At 51.4% G+C, this 15,643-nt stretch overlaps 2 protein-coding genes across 5 annotated transcripts; one reads left to right on the plus strand and one right to left on the minus strand.

Annotated features, from left to right (window-relative positions):
* Window positions 1-1,486: 1,486 nt before the first annotated feature.
* Window positions 1,487-11,942, plus strand: BLCAP (BLCAP apoptosis inducing factor). Of its 2 annotated transcripts, XR_008427116.2 has the most exons (3): window positions 1,487-1,607; window positions 1,687-1,842; window positions 10,023-11,942. XR_008427116.2 is itself a non-coding variant. In XM_053926730.1 (2 exons), exon 2 carries the CDS (start codon window positions 10,199-10,201, stop codon window positions 10,460-10,462), a length of 264 nt encoding a protein of 87 aa, XP_053782705.1. In that variant the 5' UTR covers window positions 1,695-1,842; window positions 10,023-10,198; the 3' UTR covers window positions 10,463-11,942. The 2 variants fall into 2 exon arrangements, 1 of the variants encoding a protein (XP_053782705.1); XM_053926730.1 differs by lacking the exon at window positions 1,487-1,607 and having other exon boundaries at window positions 1,695-1,842.
* On the minus strand, window positions 5,740-9,276 carry NNAT (neuronatin). 3 transcript variants are annotated; one of them, XM_071221758.1, is made up of 4 exons: window positions 8,783-9,276; window positions 8,095-8,368; window positions 7,104-7,184; window positions 5,740-6,880 (listed from the first exon to the last, which is right to left on the minus strand). In XM_071221758.1, the coding sequence occupies exons 2-4, from the start codon at window positions 8,164-8,166 to the stop codon at window positions 6,791-6,793; spliced, it is 243 nt and encodes an 80-aa protein (XP_071077859.1). In that variant the 5' UTR covers window positions 8,167-8,368; window positions 8,783-9,276; the 3' UTR covers window positions 5,740-6,790. The 3 variants fall into 3 exon arrangements, with proteins under 3 accessions (XP_071077859.1, XP_024415283.1, XP_024415282.1); XM_024559515.4 differs by lacking the exon at window positions 8,783-9,276 and having other exon boundaries at window positions 8,095-8,672; XM_024559514.4 differs by lacking the exons at window positions 7,104-7,184; window positions 8,783-9,276 and having other exon boundaries at window positions 5,742-6,880; window positions 8,095-8,657.
* Window positions 11,943-15,643: the final 3,701 nt, after the last annotated feature.

The raw sequence follows: 15,643 nt of genomic DNA on the forward strand, positions 1-15,643 counted from the left end.
ATACACCTTCCTTGTAACCAAACCCAATGGTGCCATTTCTGTCCCCACATAGTCAGCACTCTTTCTTGAAACCTTCTCCCTGGGATCCCATGCTCCCCTGGTCTTCCTCCTCCCCCAATAGCCACTGTTCTCAGCCTCCTTTTTTGATTCCTCCCCCTCTGCCTACTACCCTCCCTCCCTTGATCTACCCTCCCTCCCTTCAGATCTCACCCAGCACCACGATATATCATGTGTGAGCGGATGGATGTTACCCACATACGTATTTCCAGTCCAGGTCTCTCCTCTGAGCCAGCCCCAGGCTCATACAAAACTGCCCACTGACCCTCTCCACCTACACGCCACACAGGCATTTCAAACTTACCTTCTCAAAGCCAAACTCTTGACCTTCCCCCTCAATCTGATCCTTCTTCAGCCTTTGCCACTTTAGTCAAGGGCTCTTTCACTCCTTCATACTCAAGACAAAAACCCAGGCGTTACTGCCAATACCTCAGTACCCAGCCACATTCAATCTTACGTCCTTTACATTTCTACCTTCCCAAGCCACCACCCAGTCTGAGTCACCGTTACTTTGCACCTGGATAGCTGCGCAACAGCCTTCTAACTGGTCTCGACAGGCCTGCTTCCAGGTGCCTTTAGAAACCTAAATTTGGTATCATTCCCCTGAAGAAAATGGCTTCTCATTACTCTCAAGATAAAACCCAAATTCATTAGGGAGCTCTACCTGCACCACCCCTTCCTCACCTCTCTCACCCTGCTTCCTCCCACCTTCACCTCTAGAACAAGTGGTTCTTTCTGCCCAAAACAGTTCCCCTCTCACTCTGGCCCTGTACAACTCCGAATTGTCCTTGGTCTCTCAGCCTAAATGCCGGCTTCCCAACACCTCACATTAAGACTCCATTAATTCTTTATAACTATTACTTTCCCCCACAGCACTTCCCGTGATGCATTATTATATATTGGTTCGATTAAAATTATTAACATATAGTATTTGATGATTGTCCTTCCTCTCCCTTCCCCCAAGTCTTCTCCACTAGACTGGCAGGGCTTTGAGGTTAGAACAGCGCCTATCTTACCCTCCATTCTACCCCTTTGCCTTTAGCGCTACACTTACACACAGTAAGTGCTTAAGAAATGTGCTTAATTAGCTAATAATTGAATACACTGACTCATTCAGCCCCCGTAACAGCCCTATGAGGTAGGTATTTCATCAGACAAGGGGAAGCCGAGAGTCCGGGTAAGCAAGTGGCTTGCCCAAGGTACAAGGCAAGGGAGGAGTCAGGTCTTGACGTCAAGTCCGGTGCTAAGTCGTGAGCCCGGAGTTTTCCGCTCCGGAGCCTAGGCCCATTGGTGAAAGCGCCAGGAAGGGAGCGGACTTTGAGCCCCGGGTCGTCCACGTGGACGAGAGACAACCGGCGCTCACGTACGGACACGAGGTTACGCCTCCTCTGATCAGAGCAAGTAAAAATCACAATCTGCTGCGTATGCATGAGGGGACCACGGGCCCGTGATTCTGGGTTGCCCAGGATGAGCCTGACTAAAAATTCTTCTGGCTTGAAGACTTTAAGGCCCTCGGAGTTCCGCACACTTACGAAGAAACTCTCCAAAAGGTCACTTGGGGTGGATATTTGGGGGATATCGGGTGAGGGCGTCCTCAATTTGGATCTTATGATCAGGCGTTTTCTATAGACAGCCAAGTCCCAGAAGGGGTCCTCGGCCGGCTGGACTAGAAGACGAAGGGGGCGTCTCCTCTGTTTCCTGAGACGTCTTTGGCGAGCTGTGGTGGAGGCAGGCTGCGACAGCGCTGGCGACAGTGGTGGCGGCGCCTAATGGCAGGGCTTTCAGGTACCGTGGTGTCGGCTTCTTGGGGGCGGGATGAGAGGCCCCCAGTGCGTCCGCGCCGCCATGTTGTCCCTTCGGGGTCACCTTAGGCGTCTCCCGTCCCTCTCTGGGGTTTTCTTTCCACGCACCCTCTAGCCACCTATGTCCGGTGTCACGTGATCGCCCTGTCTGGCCCCAGCACGGGCCTTGGGGGGTCCTTTCCCTGCCCGAGGGCGGGTTTCGGGACTCCTGGGTTCTCGTTGTGGCCTCCAAGGTCAGCGCTCGCCTGTCCGCTCCCGGGATGGGGCAGGAAGAACGGAGGGAGCATGGGGCTGGGGGCGCGACCACCTCTCTTCAACCTCGGGTGCCATGGCAGGGGACGCGACTTCTGAGAGGCCTGTCACTCTGTCCCCGCCACTTCGGTTGCATTTTTACATCAGAAGGGATGTGGGGTAGAGGAGAAAAGGGTCTCCTGCCCCGGGCCCCTGCTTCAGTGTCTGGTGTCATAGGTTGACTCAACTTTGAGTCTCGGGGCCTTTTTTTTACTCCCTGTAGCTTTACGTCGCCTGGACACCCGTTCCTTTTCCTCCATTATATGTGGGGAGTGGCCCTCAAGGGCATGAACGAACGGAATGCCTGGCACTTACAGCCTGGGAAGAAGAATGGGGGATGGGGGACACTTGCTTTTTCCTTACCCCTTCCAAACCTTCAATTTCCTTCCAGGCCTCCGTGTCCCTTTTCAGTGCTAAATGTTGGGACAGATTGGGGTCTGTCCTAGGAAAGAAATGGTCTCTCTTATTTATAGGTTTGGATCGTGTTTTATCCCTTTCAGGGAACTGGTGTGTCGGGGACAGCTTCTGTTTGCCCTGCCTGACATGGTCCAACCATCCCCTCAACCTTCTGGACAGCAACACCAAAGCCAGGACCAAAAAATTCCAGCTTAAGTGCTAATGCCAAGTGTTAGATCTTGTTTATTTGTTTTAAATAAGAGACTTAATTAATGTCAAGCAAATGTGTTAAAAGACTCAGAGCCCTTGCCGATTTCCAGTGACCATATCAATTCTGTATCTGAAATTGGTCTTGTTACAATTCCTGCCAAAAATAATTTAACCTTTTATGTGTAATATGTTGTTTCAAGGAGGAATCTGGAAGTCTGGGCTTGGCCACCTTTTTGTTGTTGTTCTCTTATATTTGAAACATGTGCATTCCATTTAAACCTGTCACTGTGTGATATACCAAGGACCATGTGCTGCCTGCCTTTCTGACTTCCTGTCTGGGAATGCTCAGGAATCTGGATCCTGCTGGGGTGTGGGCCCTATGGAAGGGACGAGGGGACGAGGGGAGGGTGAACAGGATCTTTCCCAGAGAAGACGGTGACATGTCTGTGGGGCATATAGAAGTAAGAAGTCACCAGGGGAAAAAAGAGACTGACCAGATTAATGTTGCCTGTGTGTGCATGTACGCACTTATGCATATTTAAGTCCCTGGGGGTAAAACTAACTGCAAATTCAGACTCTCACTTTAGGGTGCTGGCTCCTGAGCAAGTACAGTTTGAAAATAGATGTCTAGCAAATGGCTCACAGCAAACCTTCTCCCTCATCCAACACACATGTAATAAACTTGCTGTTCCACAGCCAAAGCTCAAGAAACATGTCCTCCCTGCCCCTTCCTTCACTCACAATCCAAATACTCCTCAGATAGAGGGAACAGTGTCACATAATGCCCCTGAGTCAGGGTACCCGAACTCCCCTGCAGCTTAACTTAAATTGGTTAGGCTAAGAAACTGACATTCTTCTTGGGGCAGTCTCACCTGTTGTGCAGCTCCACACAGCCATCCCAGTTCTCTCCCAACTCATCTCCTCTATCCTTGGCCTTGTGGGGGTAACAGAGATAGTTTAGGGAAAAGGGAGGCCTGTGGACTTTCAGCCTTGTGGACTAAGGGGTTTGCAATAAAACTAGTCATTTTCAATTCCTCCCATTGCTGTCTATCAGAATACAATGTTTTAATGGTATCACTGCTGGGGGGAAAATTATAAACAAGATGTGTTTGGATCAGACCTCTAGGCCTAGTACTGGAATAGAAAGTGAACACACTCCTCCTGTCTTTTCTGTTGGGTTGTGTTTGCTGCCAAAGCACAAGGGTTTGGGAACGGGGGACCAAAGGAGGGCATGGACATTGTACATTTAAGCCCACCCACGCGGTGTAGGTCATCACGGCAGCCAGCCCTTGTCTGGAAGTCTGTCATCTCACCATGCTCTGAGCCCTGCTGATGTATGGGTGGAGGAAGCCCCACAGATGGGCTTTGCCAAGATCGTCTGGAAAGCCCTGGGGCTCCCAGCAGCCTCCTGCCTTTTAAAGATGGCACAGGAGACTTAAGAGAGGCCTGATGTGTCCAGAGCAGCCAGACCCTTCCTTGCTGCTGCCGCCTGACTCCCTGAACCCAACTACCCTAAAACTGGGCTGAGGTTAGAGCATCTGGGACAGTGGGCACACCCCCCTTGAAGGCTCAGAGGGGAGGGGCAGCCTTCATTGAGAACACATGTTGAAATATGTTCATGGTTCTGGGGGTTTAGTGTGGAAAACCACAGAAACTCCAGTCTTCAGACTTGCCAAGAGATGGGCTTCAGAAGGGAGGTGTGGGCATTGCCTGCTGATGAGGCAAGAGGAGACCTGTTTTACCTTCAGGCTATGATAAGAGCTGGAGCCACCCAGCCTAAGGAAGATGGAGTCTCAGATTGCACATCCCCATTCCAGTCCTATGAGTCCTGATTGCCATTTTGATAACAGAATGTTTCTGGCGTGTTAGAGTTCCCTGGGATCTTAGCAGCCCTTTTACAGACGGGAACTAAAGATGAGGGTAAAGAAGTGACCTGGCCAGGTTCCCTGGGCTGATTGATGGCAAAGCCAATATCAGAACTGAGGTCTGCATCTTCCTCCCCCATAATTCTGTGGTGCTGGGCTGAAGTGAGAGGTGCTGGTAGTTGGGTTGAGAAACACAAGGTGCTTACTGAGAAGAGGGAAACACTAGGCTCGAGAGAGCAAAGTGCTTTCTGTTCCAGTGTTTCTGACAACTGTGACTAAGGGATTTGAGAAAGTGGCAGAAAGAGAGATTTATGGCCCTCCAACTCCCTTGGTGTTGACCCAGGAACAGGTGTGTGGTGACAGGGACATGTAAAGCCAGAGATAAAGCGGAACAGAGGGCAGGGCCAATTGGTGAGGCAGTCAGCTGACCCCACGTGGAAGGAGTCCTGATTCACTGAGGAATGGGAGAGGGGGGAGAAGTCCAGCTCAGCAGCCAACCCACCCACCCTGACTTGATGGTAGGGGAGAGCCCAGGACCAGGGACCTGGTAAGCACCCCTAAGAACATGGAGGCTAATGCTAGAAGCATAGACCCCAGTACTGGCGAGCGTGAGCTGGAAAGAGGTTGCTGGGGGTAGGGGAGGAGACCCTGGGGAGTAGCAAGACTGGGCAGGATGCCTTTGTAGTGGTCCTGGTAGAGGTTGTAGGGTCCGGAGGGGTGAGCTGGGTAGGGGAGGCACCACAGCACACTGCTTGTCCTTTACTCATTGCCTGAGCCAGCGTCCACCCTGCCCAATTCTCATTTCCTTGGGGCTCCTGGATGGAGATAGGGTTTTGTGTTCTGAAGTGCTGATCACACCCCCCCCACACACATACATACACACACACTGGTCACTAGTGCCCCATTTTGAGGGCCACTCCCACCATTCGCCTCCTCCCATGTTTCCCAGTGATTACCTGCCAAGGCCCCTTATCCCGGTACAGGTGAAGGCACCCACTCCTCTGGAGGGGGTAGTGATCCCTTATTCTGAGACCACTAGTGAGGACTTCTCTCTTAGAGGAGGGGGATATGATCCTTCATCTCAGGACAGTTTTGAGATGGAACTGGCTGTGCGAAGGTCCCAATTTATTCCTGTTTTGTTGCCTCCCCCTCCTGCCCTCCTTCTCAAGGACCCTGCTCACTCCACAATGGGCACCTAAGCCCAGTCTTAAAAGTATGTATCGCAGCCGCAAAAGAAGTCACAAGAGAGAATTTTTTGGTGCACCTGCACCGCCCCGCAGGGTCCTAGGACACTGTGCAAGACGGGGGAGGTGCTTTTTATTATTTTTTGTAGAGGTGGTCCCTGTCCTCCAGGAGCTTACAATCTAGCTGGGGAAACACAACTAATGCACACTTACACAATCATTACAATTAGCGATTACCACAATATTGACCACAATTGCATGAGACCAGGGAAAAGATCAGTGAGAGGCTGGGGGTTCAGAGAAGGTGTTTTAGTAAATTGGGATTCTTTTACTGGTTGAATAGGTCCGAATTGAGTGACACATTTTTTTAGGGTGGGGTGGGCTTGGGAGGCAGTGAGGGGGAATGGAGGGAGCAAAGGCAGCAGGGCTGGAGTGCACTTGCCGTAGGCAAGGGACAGTGAGAGGGCCCCACTCTGTTCCTTAACCATCTTCCTCCCTCACCCATGCCCTTCAGTCCCGCCACACAGGCATGTAGTTGGCTCCTTGTCTGCTGCTCAGAGATTCAGGGCTTCGGCTGGTGGTGTTGGAATGTCCATTCTGCTGGCTGGTGTGGTGGTCTGGATCTCTGTGGTGGGCCTGCTGGCATGGCCGTGGCTTCGGGGCTGGATGTCGCTGTTCCAGCTTGGTCCAGATCAGAATGCCTATGCCCAAATCTCAGAGGTCTGCTCCCTCCATCCCCCCTCCTCCCTCTACTCCGCCCCCCAGCGGGATGGGTGCAAAGGGGGTTGGGAAGGGATCTAGTATTGTCGTCATAGCGCTGCTGCTTCTCCGGAGGCCTGCCAGCCCCTCACTGACCTTGGCAAGTGCTCTTCTGGCTAGAGAGCACAGGGGACCCCCCCGTTCCTGGGCAGCACTGGCTCCCATGCTGGGTGAGATGCACAGGAGCACCTGGTGACAAGGCCGCCCAGGGCTGGGGCCTGGGGCCTCAGTTGGGGGCCCGCCGGCGTTCTCCCAGCACCTGCCGCCCGGTCCTCGACACGGTGTACGCCAGCTTCTGCAGGGAGTACCTGAACACCTGTAGGGAGAGACCCAGGACCTGCTCTTAGAGGCTGGCACCTGCAGCCTATCTGCGGTGCTGCTGTGCCCGCCCCCGCCCCACCCCCTGCCCCGCCCGCCTGCCCTACTGGGAAAGGCGGGCAGGGGCGCAGCCTGCCCACAAGTCAGGGCAGCTGGAGCTTTTCCAGCTGTGCTGAAGGCTGCATGGCGGCAAACTGATTGGACCTACAACTTATGTATACCTCACTTCTTGCAATGGGCTGGGTCCCTGGATGCTTTCGAAAAGGGAATCCTACCCAGTAAATGCAGCATTCCAGGAACACCTTGAAGGAAATATGCAATTCCTTTGGCAAAGAATTCCTTAGCAGGGAACTCTTCCTGCAAAGGGTGCTTTTTTAGAGTAAATGATTTTGTGGACCAAGTGCTTTCTTCTTAAACAAAGCGCTGTGCCTCAATTTGATTTTTTTTTAAAGCGAATTTGGATTTGTAGGGAGCACTTTTTTCTCTTCCATTTTTCTGCAAAGAGCCTTTTCTTCTATTTTCCTCCAAGCGCTTTTATCTGATTCACTTTCTTGTTAGCTCCTTTGTCTATTTTTTTTTCTGCAATGCGCTTTTTACCTAATGCAATTTTTCTAAGTGTTTTTTTGTCTATTTTTCCTGCAATGCGTATTTTCTCCAATTCATTTTTTCCCGTGAATTACTTTTTTCTAATTTGTTGTGGGTTGGTTTTTGTCAAGTGCTTTGCATTTGTTTTTAAGAAGTGCCTTTTTCTAACTTATTATTTGTCCCAGCCCCGCAATCACTTTATTTTTTAACGCAATTTCCCTGCAATGCGCAATTCTTTAAGGCAGAAAATTCTTGCTTTGCGAGTTGTAAAGTCTGTTTTCGCAAAACAGACGTGCCCCGCCTCCCTCCTGGGGTCGAGTCTGGGTATAGCGGGTTTTTCTTACCACGTTGGTCGCTAAGAGCCTCGGCGTTCCTTGGCGGCTGGCGCCCGCCGCGCCCCAACTCTTTGTTCCCGGCCGGGCGCGGGCGCACTGAGAAGGGTCTGCGCTAGGAGGAGGGCGCAGGGAACGGGTGGGGGCGCGTGGTGCCGGCTGCGGCACTTGGGCAGGCAGGGATCGCGGCAATCAGGATAGGACGGGTCGGGCAGGCGGCAATTACAACGTGGGCTTGCCGGTTTGGGGGCGCACATCAGGACCCCTCTCCCACCCAGAATCCGGGCCCGCTTACCTGCAGCAGCACGCGGAATATATACCAGCCGATGATGAGCAGTTCAGCCGATGCTACTGCTACTGCCGCCATGGTTCCGAGAGTGGGTTGTGGAGAGCGGGTGTGCCGAAGGCTGCGGGTTCACCGAGGGCCGCTGGTCTCTCGGAGTCCGCTGTTGGGCGCACTGCCGCAGCCGCGGTGGCCGCGCCTTAAGTATCCGCTCGCCATGCAAGTGCGCATGTGCGCTTAGGGGGGGTCTAATGGGGGGAGGTAAACCGGAGGCACTCCTCATTCGCTACGAGAGGAAAAAATAATCCATCTGCTCTTTCCACACCGACCCCCGCCTCCCGAGTTTCATCTTAGCCCTTTCCAGAAGATTCCGCCGTCCCCGCTTTTGAATTTTAGTGTAAAATGGAGGGGAACTGCAACTCTTAGTAGCACAGACCGCAAGGGTAGGGGGTGTGTGCCTCTTGGTGCGGACCTCCTCCCTTCGAACCCAGTGTCCCGTGCCGTACCAGAACCCACCTTGGGCACAGATGGAAACCTAATTTAGAAGGGGATCGTCTACCCTGCAGAGTAAAAAAGATGCCCCTTCCAGGAGTTCAGCACTCTTTTTCTAGTATCTGATGTGTTGTAAGCCAGCATCCTCGGTTTCACAAGAGTCTCTGAGCGTGTAATCTTTCTGTGATCCTTGAGTCCCGCTTCTTACCGTTGCCAGATGTACGGCGGTGGCGATTGTAGGAATCCTATCCGTGCACTGAACTCTAGGCGGGAAAGTGGTAGTTACCAGGTATCTTTCCTGTGGGAGGGTTACAGGAGGGATTGGCGCCTTTGTATGCGCGGAAGGGATAGGATGAACTCTCCCGAAAAGTGGTCAAATGCGCCCTGAGATAGTTTGCTTTTGGACAGGTCATTTCAACCTCTGTCTTTTGTTCTCTTCCCCCCAGACCCCGGTAGGTCTTCTTTAGCCAGCAAGGGTCTTTGTACCCGTTGCGCTGGGCGGCTGGAGCGAGGTTTTGCTACCGCCTCCACAGGGGTTGTGGCTGCTGCAGCTCCGTTTCCAGGCGCAGCAGTTAGACCTCACTGACCGCGTCTGTGAGCGCGGTCACAGCGCACCAGTGGCCCGCCTCTGGAAGGCACGTCTCTCCAGCGCGCTGCCTGGCTCAGGGGCCAACTGTCCTTTATCCCTATGTGGACAGAAAGTAATTTTGATTAAAAGCTCACAGAGGTCAGGTTCTATACCGTGCCAGCAGCAGGTGGAGAGTGTAAGTCATCCAAGCGAGGTCAGTTTGGATGAAGTAGCATGGTGATTTTTTTTTTTCTATATTGACTTTCGAAGAAGTTGGCTGGTTTCGGCAAAATGATGCCAGGCTGTTTGAAAAAGGCAAGCTCGTCCCAGGCTGCCATCTTAAAACAAAGTATTTGATGGTGCCGCCGCCGCTGCAGCTTCCCGAACCTTCCGAGGATCCATTCCTTGCGATCTCCTCTGCTGGCAGTGCGTGCGCCGCTAACTGCTTTAACTCTCCTCAGCACCTGCTGTGAGAGAGAACCCTGTGCTAATCCTGTGGGGCCTGACGTCCGGTGGCAACCACAGGGCGGTATTGTGAGGTCTGGACCCGTTGAGGACGGGCCGCAGCCCCAGGAGGCGATACATGATCTCTGTTGGGCAGGGCCCAGGCAAAGCCAGTCCACTGTTCGGGACCTGCGGGAAGAGCCCCCCCGAGAAGCCCAGGGGAGACACCCCAGGAGGCTTCCAGAAATGGTGACTTGGAGATGAATAGACTTCCATGGGTGGGCAGGGAGGCAAGGGCATTCACATTTATTGTTGTTAACCATGATCCATTTTCCCAAATAAGTATACATTCTGTTCCTGTTTTTTTTTTTTTTTTTTTTTTTTGTCTGTCTGTCTGTTTTGTCTGTTTGTCTGTTATGTTGACTTTTCTCTTCAGGATCCCTGCTGCTTTGGTGATCCCAGGCTGACAGCCAGAGAGCACAGCGGCTCAGCTCCTGGAGAGTGAGGGTGGAAGAAAGCGGAGGGCAGCCGCCCACGCCCGCTGGCTCGCATTAGGTTGGTTCCTGCAGCGGTGCCCAGCGGCCTTGGCGAAGGCCCTGCCTGACAGAGATCATGTATTGCCTCCAGTGGCTGCTGCCTGTCCTCCTCATCCCCAAGCCCCTCAACCCCGCCCTGTGGTTCAGCCACTCCATGTTCATGGGCTTCTACCTGCTCAGCTTCCTCCTGGAGCGGAAACCTTGCACAATTTGTGCCTTGGTTTTCCTGGCAGCCCTCTTCCTCATCTGCTATAGCTGCTGGGGAAATTGTTTCCTGTACCACTGCTCCGATTCCCCGCTTCCGGAATCGGCACACGACCCGAGTGTTGTGGGTACCTAACAGCCTGCCTGTTGAGCTTTCCAAGGAAGCAGAAGATGGGAGGGGAGGCATTGACATAGGTCATAAAGCATTGGAGTTTCAAATCCCGCAGCCCGCGGGTGCCACATTCCTGACGGCGCCTTTTTGGCCTGTGATGTTTTATCCTTATAATGTGAATAATAGCACTGACCGGTGCTTTTATTGTAGAATCCTATAGTCATGGGTGGTCTTGTGGTTGTGTGTGTTCTGTCCGCATCTTGGTCCCAGCTGGCAGGATGGCCACCCCCCTCGCCTCATTCCTGCGAGGAGTCTGCACCCATCCTGATTAACTACCCCAGCATGACCTGGGCTGATAAAATGCCAAGTCTCATTGTCACCTCTGTGACCCCTCCCTGTCAGGGTCTCCTCCTTTCCCAGTATGTTCCCAACTCCTCAGTCCCTCCCTTTAGTTCTCTTCTACCCCTTTCCTTTTTTGGGGGGGAGCATCTGTCCAAGACAGGGCTCATTTTTGCACTTATCTCGAATTTAAAGAGATTGCTGACGCCCGAGAGCCTCGCTTTTTCATCCTTCTTTCCCTGGTCAGCAGGCTAGACAGAAACATGTCTTGACTGTTGTTCACAAAATCTCCAGTATTTTTTCAACTTCATTTTTTAAGAAGTAACGAGTACATGTTACTCTTTCACCGGGGTGTCTGGGCTCATGCCCAGCCTCACTTCCTTTGCCCTTCCTCCTGCCTTCCTCAGCTGTCCCCAGGAGGGGGCGGGGGTGCCTCATCGTGTCTCCTGTGCATGCTCCGCAGGATTGAGGTGTAGCGTGTTCCTGTAATCCAGATCTAGCAGTCCCCAGCCGAGTGAATGGAAGAGTACTGTGTGTTTCGTAACAGCCATGATCCCCTTGATAGGTGTTTGGATATTTTTTGGTGTGCTGTACGTGTGTGTACATGTACAAATACATGTGTATATTCCTTTTCAAGAAGCTTTACTGAACGTGTTCTGATTTTGAGATTTAGCAATAGCTAGCCATAGTGGGTGCCGCTACAGTTTTTATTTAGCATGGGTATTGCAGAGTGACCAGCACACTGGACTCCGAGGTGGTTCAAACGAGACAGAGGAACAGTGGCCATCATCCTCATGCCTGGAGCTCCTTCAGTCCTGCACACAGAGACTGTACATTTTGAAGAATACATAGGAAGACTTTGTGACTGTCACTTGCTTTTTTTCTGTTCCTGCACTTCTGTAACAAGCGTTGGCAACAAGATTTTCTCCTGGCCCTTGCCCACTGGGGATCGGCATGGTTGTCCCTCCGGTCTACACCATCCTTCTCTTGCCTGAGCAGGGAGGGAGGTGGGCCAGGCGGAGGGCAGAACTGGATGCAGCCCATCTAGGGAATGGGACCGCGAGGCCACACTTGTGGGACATTTGGATTGCATTCTGGAGCTTTTACTTCTGGTGTGTTTGTTGCACAGCTGTTTGAAATGTTTAATAAAGCTTTATAAACTTTACTTTGTGGTTTTATGTGGCTGCAGTCCATTTGGGTCGTGGTGTTGGATTTCTGAGTTGGTGGGGGCAGGGGGGCAGCATGGAGGGGCTGAGTCCTTGGCGCCAGAGTACCTTAGCCCGAAAATTGGATCTGTTCTCTGGAGAGCAGATGGTGGGGTTGGGGGAGGGGCGGCAGGGGGCAGGCCAGGCGGTGAACAGGAGGGAGTCTGAAAGTTTTCAGAGATGAGACACTTGCGTTTCTCAGCTCCCATGGCTTCTCGCCTGAAACTGTTTCCCTCCATAGGAGATTTGAGTAACCGATCCCCTGACAAACAACTTAAGACAGCTGGAACCCTAATCATCAAGGATTTTTATGGTGCTGCTTTTGAAGTAAAAATAAAGTGAAACCCCTTATGGCATCTGAAGTGGAAAAATAAATAAGGCTGGCCGTCCAAACAGGAGGCTTAGGCTTAAGGTAACGGGCAGAAGCGCGACGGTGGTACGGGTTGGTGTCGTCGACCTGCATGTACTCCCCTGGCTGTGACCTTTGAGACAAAGCAGGGCAGCTTGCCAGGGCCACGTGCTGGGTGTCCACCTCTCGGTCTCTTCTAGAAAACCTAACAGAAGCACTACCTGTTCAAGACAAAGCTGTTGTGAAGGTTTGCTGAGATAACAGTTGTGAAAGATCTTTGGTAATTTCATAGTTCACCTGTTTTACCTAGGTTTTTAATTTCTGGCTGTAGTTCTATGTAGTTTTTTCCTGTCCTTTTAAATCTCCCTATTGTCAGTTTTCATTTTTTCTTTCCTACTGTTGCTTATCAGTGCTTTCTTTCTATCAAAACATGCCAAAGCCCTGGCCGGTGTGACTCATTTGGTTGGAGTGTCATCCCATAACCGAAAGGTTGTGGGTTCGATTCCCTGTCAAAGCATGTACCTAGGGTGCAGGTTTGATCCCCATTCCAGGTGCAAGCGATCTTGGGTCCAGGCACAGAGGTAACCAATCGATGTTCTTCCCTCTCTAAAAGCAATTTTTAAAAAATGTTCTCAGGTGAAAATTACAAATTTTTTTTAAAAGATTTGTCCATTTTAAAGGTATTTTCAAAGAACCAAACTTGTAGTGATTCTATCTGCTGAGTATTTTTCCTGTCTGATTCTCCAGTGCTTTTATCTCTGAATTCTTCTTTTCTGGGTTTCTGGATATATTTCTTGGTTCAGCAAAGTCTTAAGCTGAGGAGCACACATGTGGAAAGGAAGGTTTGTTCAGCAAACATTGAGTCCCTGTACTATGCTGGCTGGGGTTTCAGGGGCAAGACCTAGGCCTGACTCCACAGGACCACATGATTCGAGCCTAGTGGGAAGACTAAGAAAATAGACAATTGCAAATTCCAAAAACAAAACAAAACAAACAAAAAAAAGGCTTTTGTGCCCCACTCTCCTGTGGAGGCACCTGGATGATAAATGAAGCCAAGATTACTGCTTATTTTGCTCTCCCTTAGAAACCAGCTTTCTGTCGTAGGTCAAGCCTGCTTAAAAGTCACAAACAGGCCTCCCTCTGAAATATTTCTGACCCATCCCAGCAGGGAGCCTGCAGCCCAGCCCCTCCCAAGGTGACTGCCAAATCAGCATTCTCTGCCCAACAGTACTTTCCACCTTACGGATGGAGCACCAGCAGTACCCTGCCCCTCTTCCTGAAACACCTTTCAGGAAAAGGGAAAGTGGATGCCTCTTCTCCAATTCTGCTGGTCTCTGGGCTCCTAGTGCAACATGGTACCTGCTGGACCCCATGGGGCCTAGGTCTGGGCTTCTTTAGGAACTAGTCTGTGTCCTGCTCTGGGCCTTAATTTCCTTGTAGGTAAAGTGTAGTCTTCGGAGCAAACACAACCTTCTTAGCTCTAAAATACAGGGAATCCTTTGTCCTAGGATCTTAGGATCCTTCTGGATACATTTGAGGAAGGTGACTGAGCTCTGGGAAGGTGGCAGTGCCCTTGCAGGGCAGCCTGCATATGCTTTAGCCAGTGATCCCAGATATGCCTCTGTCAGGAAGCCTGGACTTCATCCCTTACCCTGAAGATCCGCTTGCCTAAAGCACTTTACTTAGCCCCTCTTTTTAATGCTGATGTTGGGGCTAGGCAACTTTCTTTTGTAGTGATTGGACTCCTCTTATCTTCCAAGGGGGCCTGAGTTATTACTATTCAGTCAGTAGGTCCTTGTCAGACTCCCATTTCTACTCCCATGTAGAAATGCAGGACTTTGGGCCACATAGTGGACAAGGTGGACAGTCCATGCCATCAAGGAATCATTCGTGTGTGTGTGTGTATGTGTGTGTGTAAATAAAAAATACATATGTATTATGGTTGGTGCCATAAGAGGAGTCTAAGAGGGAGCTGATGTAGGCTGGGGAGGACTGATGTTCAGGCTGACCTGAATAAATGTTTGAACAGTGAAATAGTAAATGAGATGCTAATACCCACCATTTGATCAAGCATCTGGGCTGAAAGTAAAATGAAGGACCACCAGTAGTACTTGGATACTCTGCAATCAGAACCCAAAAAGGCCTTTTGGCTTAGAGATCAGTCTATTTAAAGCTAGACGACTGTGCTGGGAGGCACAGGGGATGCCTAAGGCTGACATGGTGGTGGCAGATCCCAAAACTCAGTCCCAAGAACTCTTCAGTTCCAGCTGATTGGAACCATCACAAACAAGGATCTGATGGGAATAAGAGGTGACCCAATCAGAACAGCATCCGAGGTGGGATTTTTTTCAGTAGGGAACAGGATAGCGTTTGAGCAGTGACAGCAGCAGGGCCATCAAGAAGGTCATTGCCCTTTCCAAGTCATTGGGAATGGGGAGAAGTGGCTCTAAGGAGCTGTAATGGGTGAAGTGGGGAAGGTAGGGGAAGGCAGGCTGGGGAGGGAGGAGTACAGAGAAAAATGATAGAAGGAAAGCTGACTCCCATTGAATAGCTGCAGGAAAGGAGGCCAGAGAAGGGTTGTCAGAACCTGGTCTCCTGGCACCCAGTGCAGAGCTCACCTCTCCCCCCTCCCCGCTCCATAATGGTGAAAAGGTCACTGTTCTGAAAAGAGGGAAAAACTAAGGGATGCTCACTTCAGCAAGTGATGGAAGCTGATCCTGACTGTGAGGGGCTTATCTGATCTCAGCCCAGCACCCTTCCTTCCCAGTTCCTTCCTGAAAGCCAGAGCGGGGGTAGGGCTTAGTCTACCAGCCTTCTGAGGCAGAATTCCCTATCTTGAGAAAAACCAATTAGAGAGTGGGCTCAAGGTGAAGGGAAGAAGCTGCCTAATAAGCAGCTAGAGGGGCTTCAGAGAGAAGTCCTTGGTCTCCCTTTGGGCTCTCAGGCCTCAAACAGTGGGTTGGGGTGAACTTGGGAACAGTTTAGGACTAATGAACCTTGAGGGGAGAGGCCTCTGGGAGTCCCAGGCCCTATGCCCTTGCCTTTGTGTCTACGCCCCGCTGAGCATCAGTTCCCTTACCTGTAACATGGGTATCATAACATCCACCATAGCCTGGCTCAAGGTGAAGTCTTCACAATGTTATTTCCTCTCTTTGGGGTCCCGCCACCAACAACCATTCTTGAGCTCAGGCATGGATACGATCTGATCATCAGCTTTCCTATTCATTCATTCATGTAAGGAGTATTGGGCCAGGCCGTGTGCCAAGCTCCGGGAGCCTGATGCAGAGTAAGTCCAGCCCCTCCTTGAGGGGC

The sequence above is a fragment of the Desmodus rotundus genome, chromosome 6, assembly GCF_022682495.2.
Source record: "Desmodus rotundus isolate HL8 chromosome 6, HLdesRot8A.1, whole genome shotgun sequence".
Lineage (NCBI taxonomy): Eukaryota > Metazoa > Chordata > Mammalia > Chiroptera > Phyllostomidae > Desmodus > Desmodus rotundus.

Excerpts from the sequence above, each read along its gene's own strand:
- NNAT (XM_071221758.1), bottom strand. The coding sequence starts at position 8,166 with ATGGCGGCAGTAGCAGTAGCATCGGCTGAACTGCTCATCATCGGCTGG. Across the intron at positions 7,185-8,094 it reads TATTCCGCGTGCTGCTGCAG|GTGTTCCTGGAATGCTGCAT; the intron begins GTAAGCGGGCCC and ends ATTTCCTTCAAG. Across the intron at positions 6,881-7,103 it reads AGCCCATTGCAAGAAGTGAG|GTGTTCAGGTACTCCCTGCA; the intron begins GTATACATAAGT and ends CTCTCCCTACAG.
- BLCAP (XM_053926730.1), top strand. The coding sequence starts at position 10,199 with ATGTATTGCCTCCAGTGGCTGCTGCCTGTCCTCCTCATCCCCAAGCCC.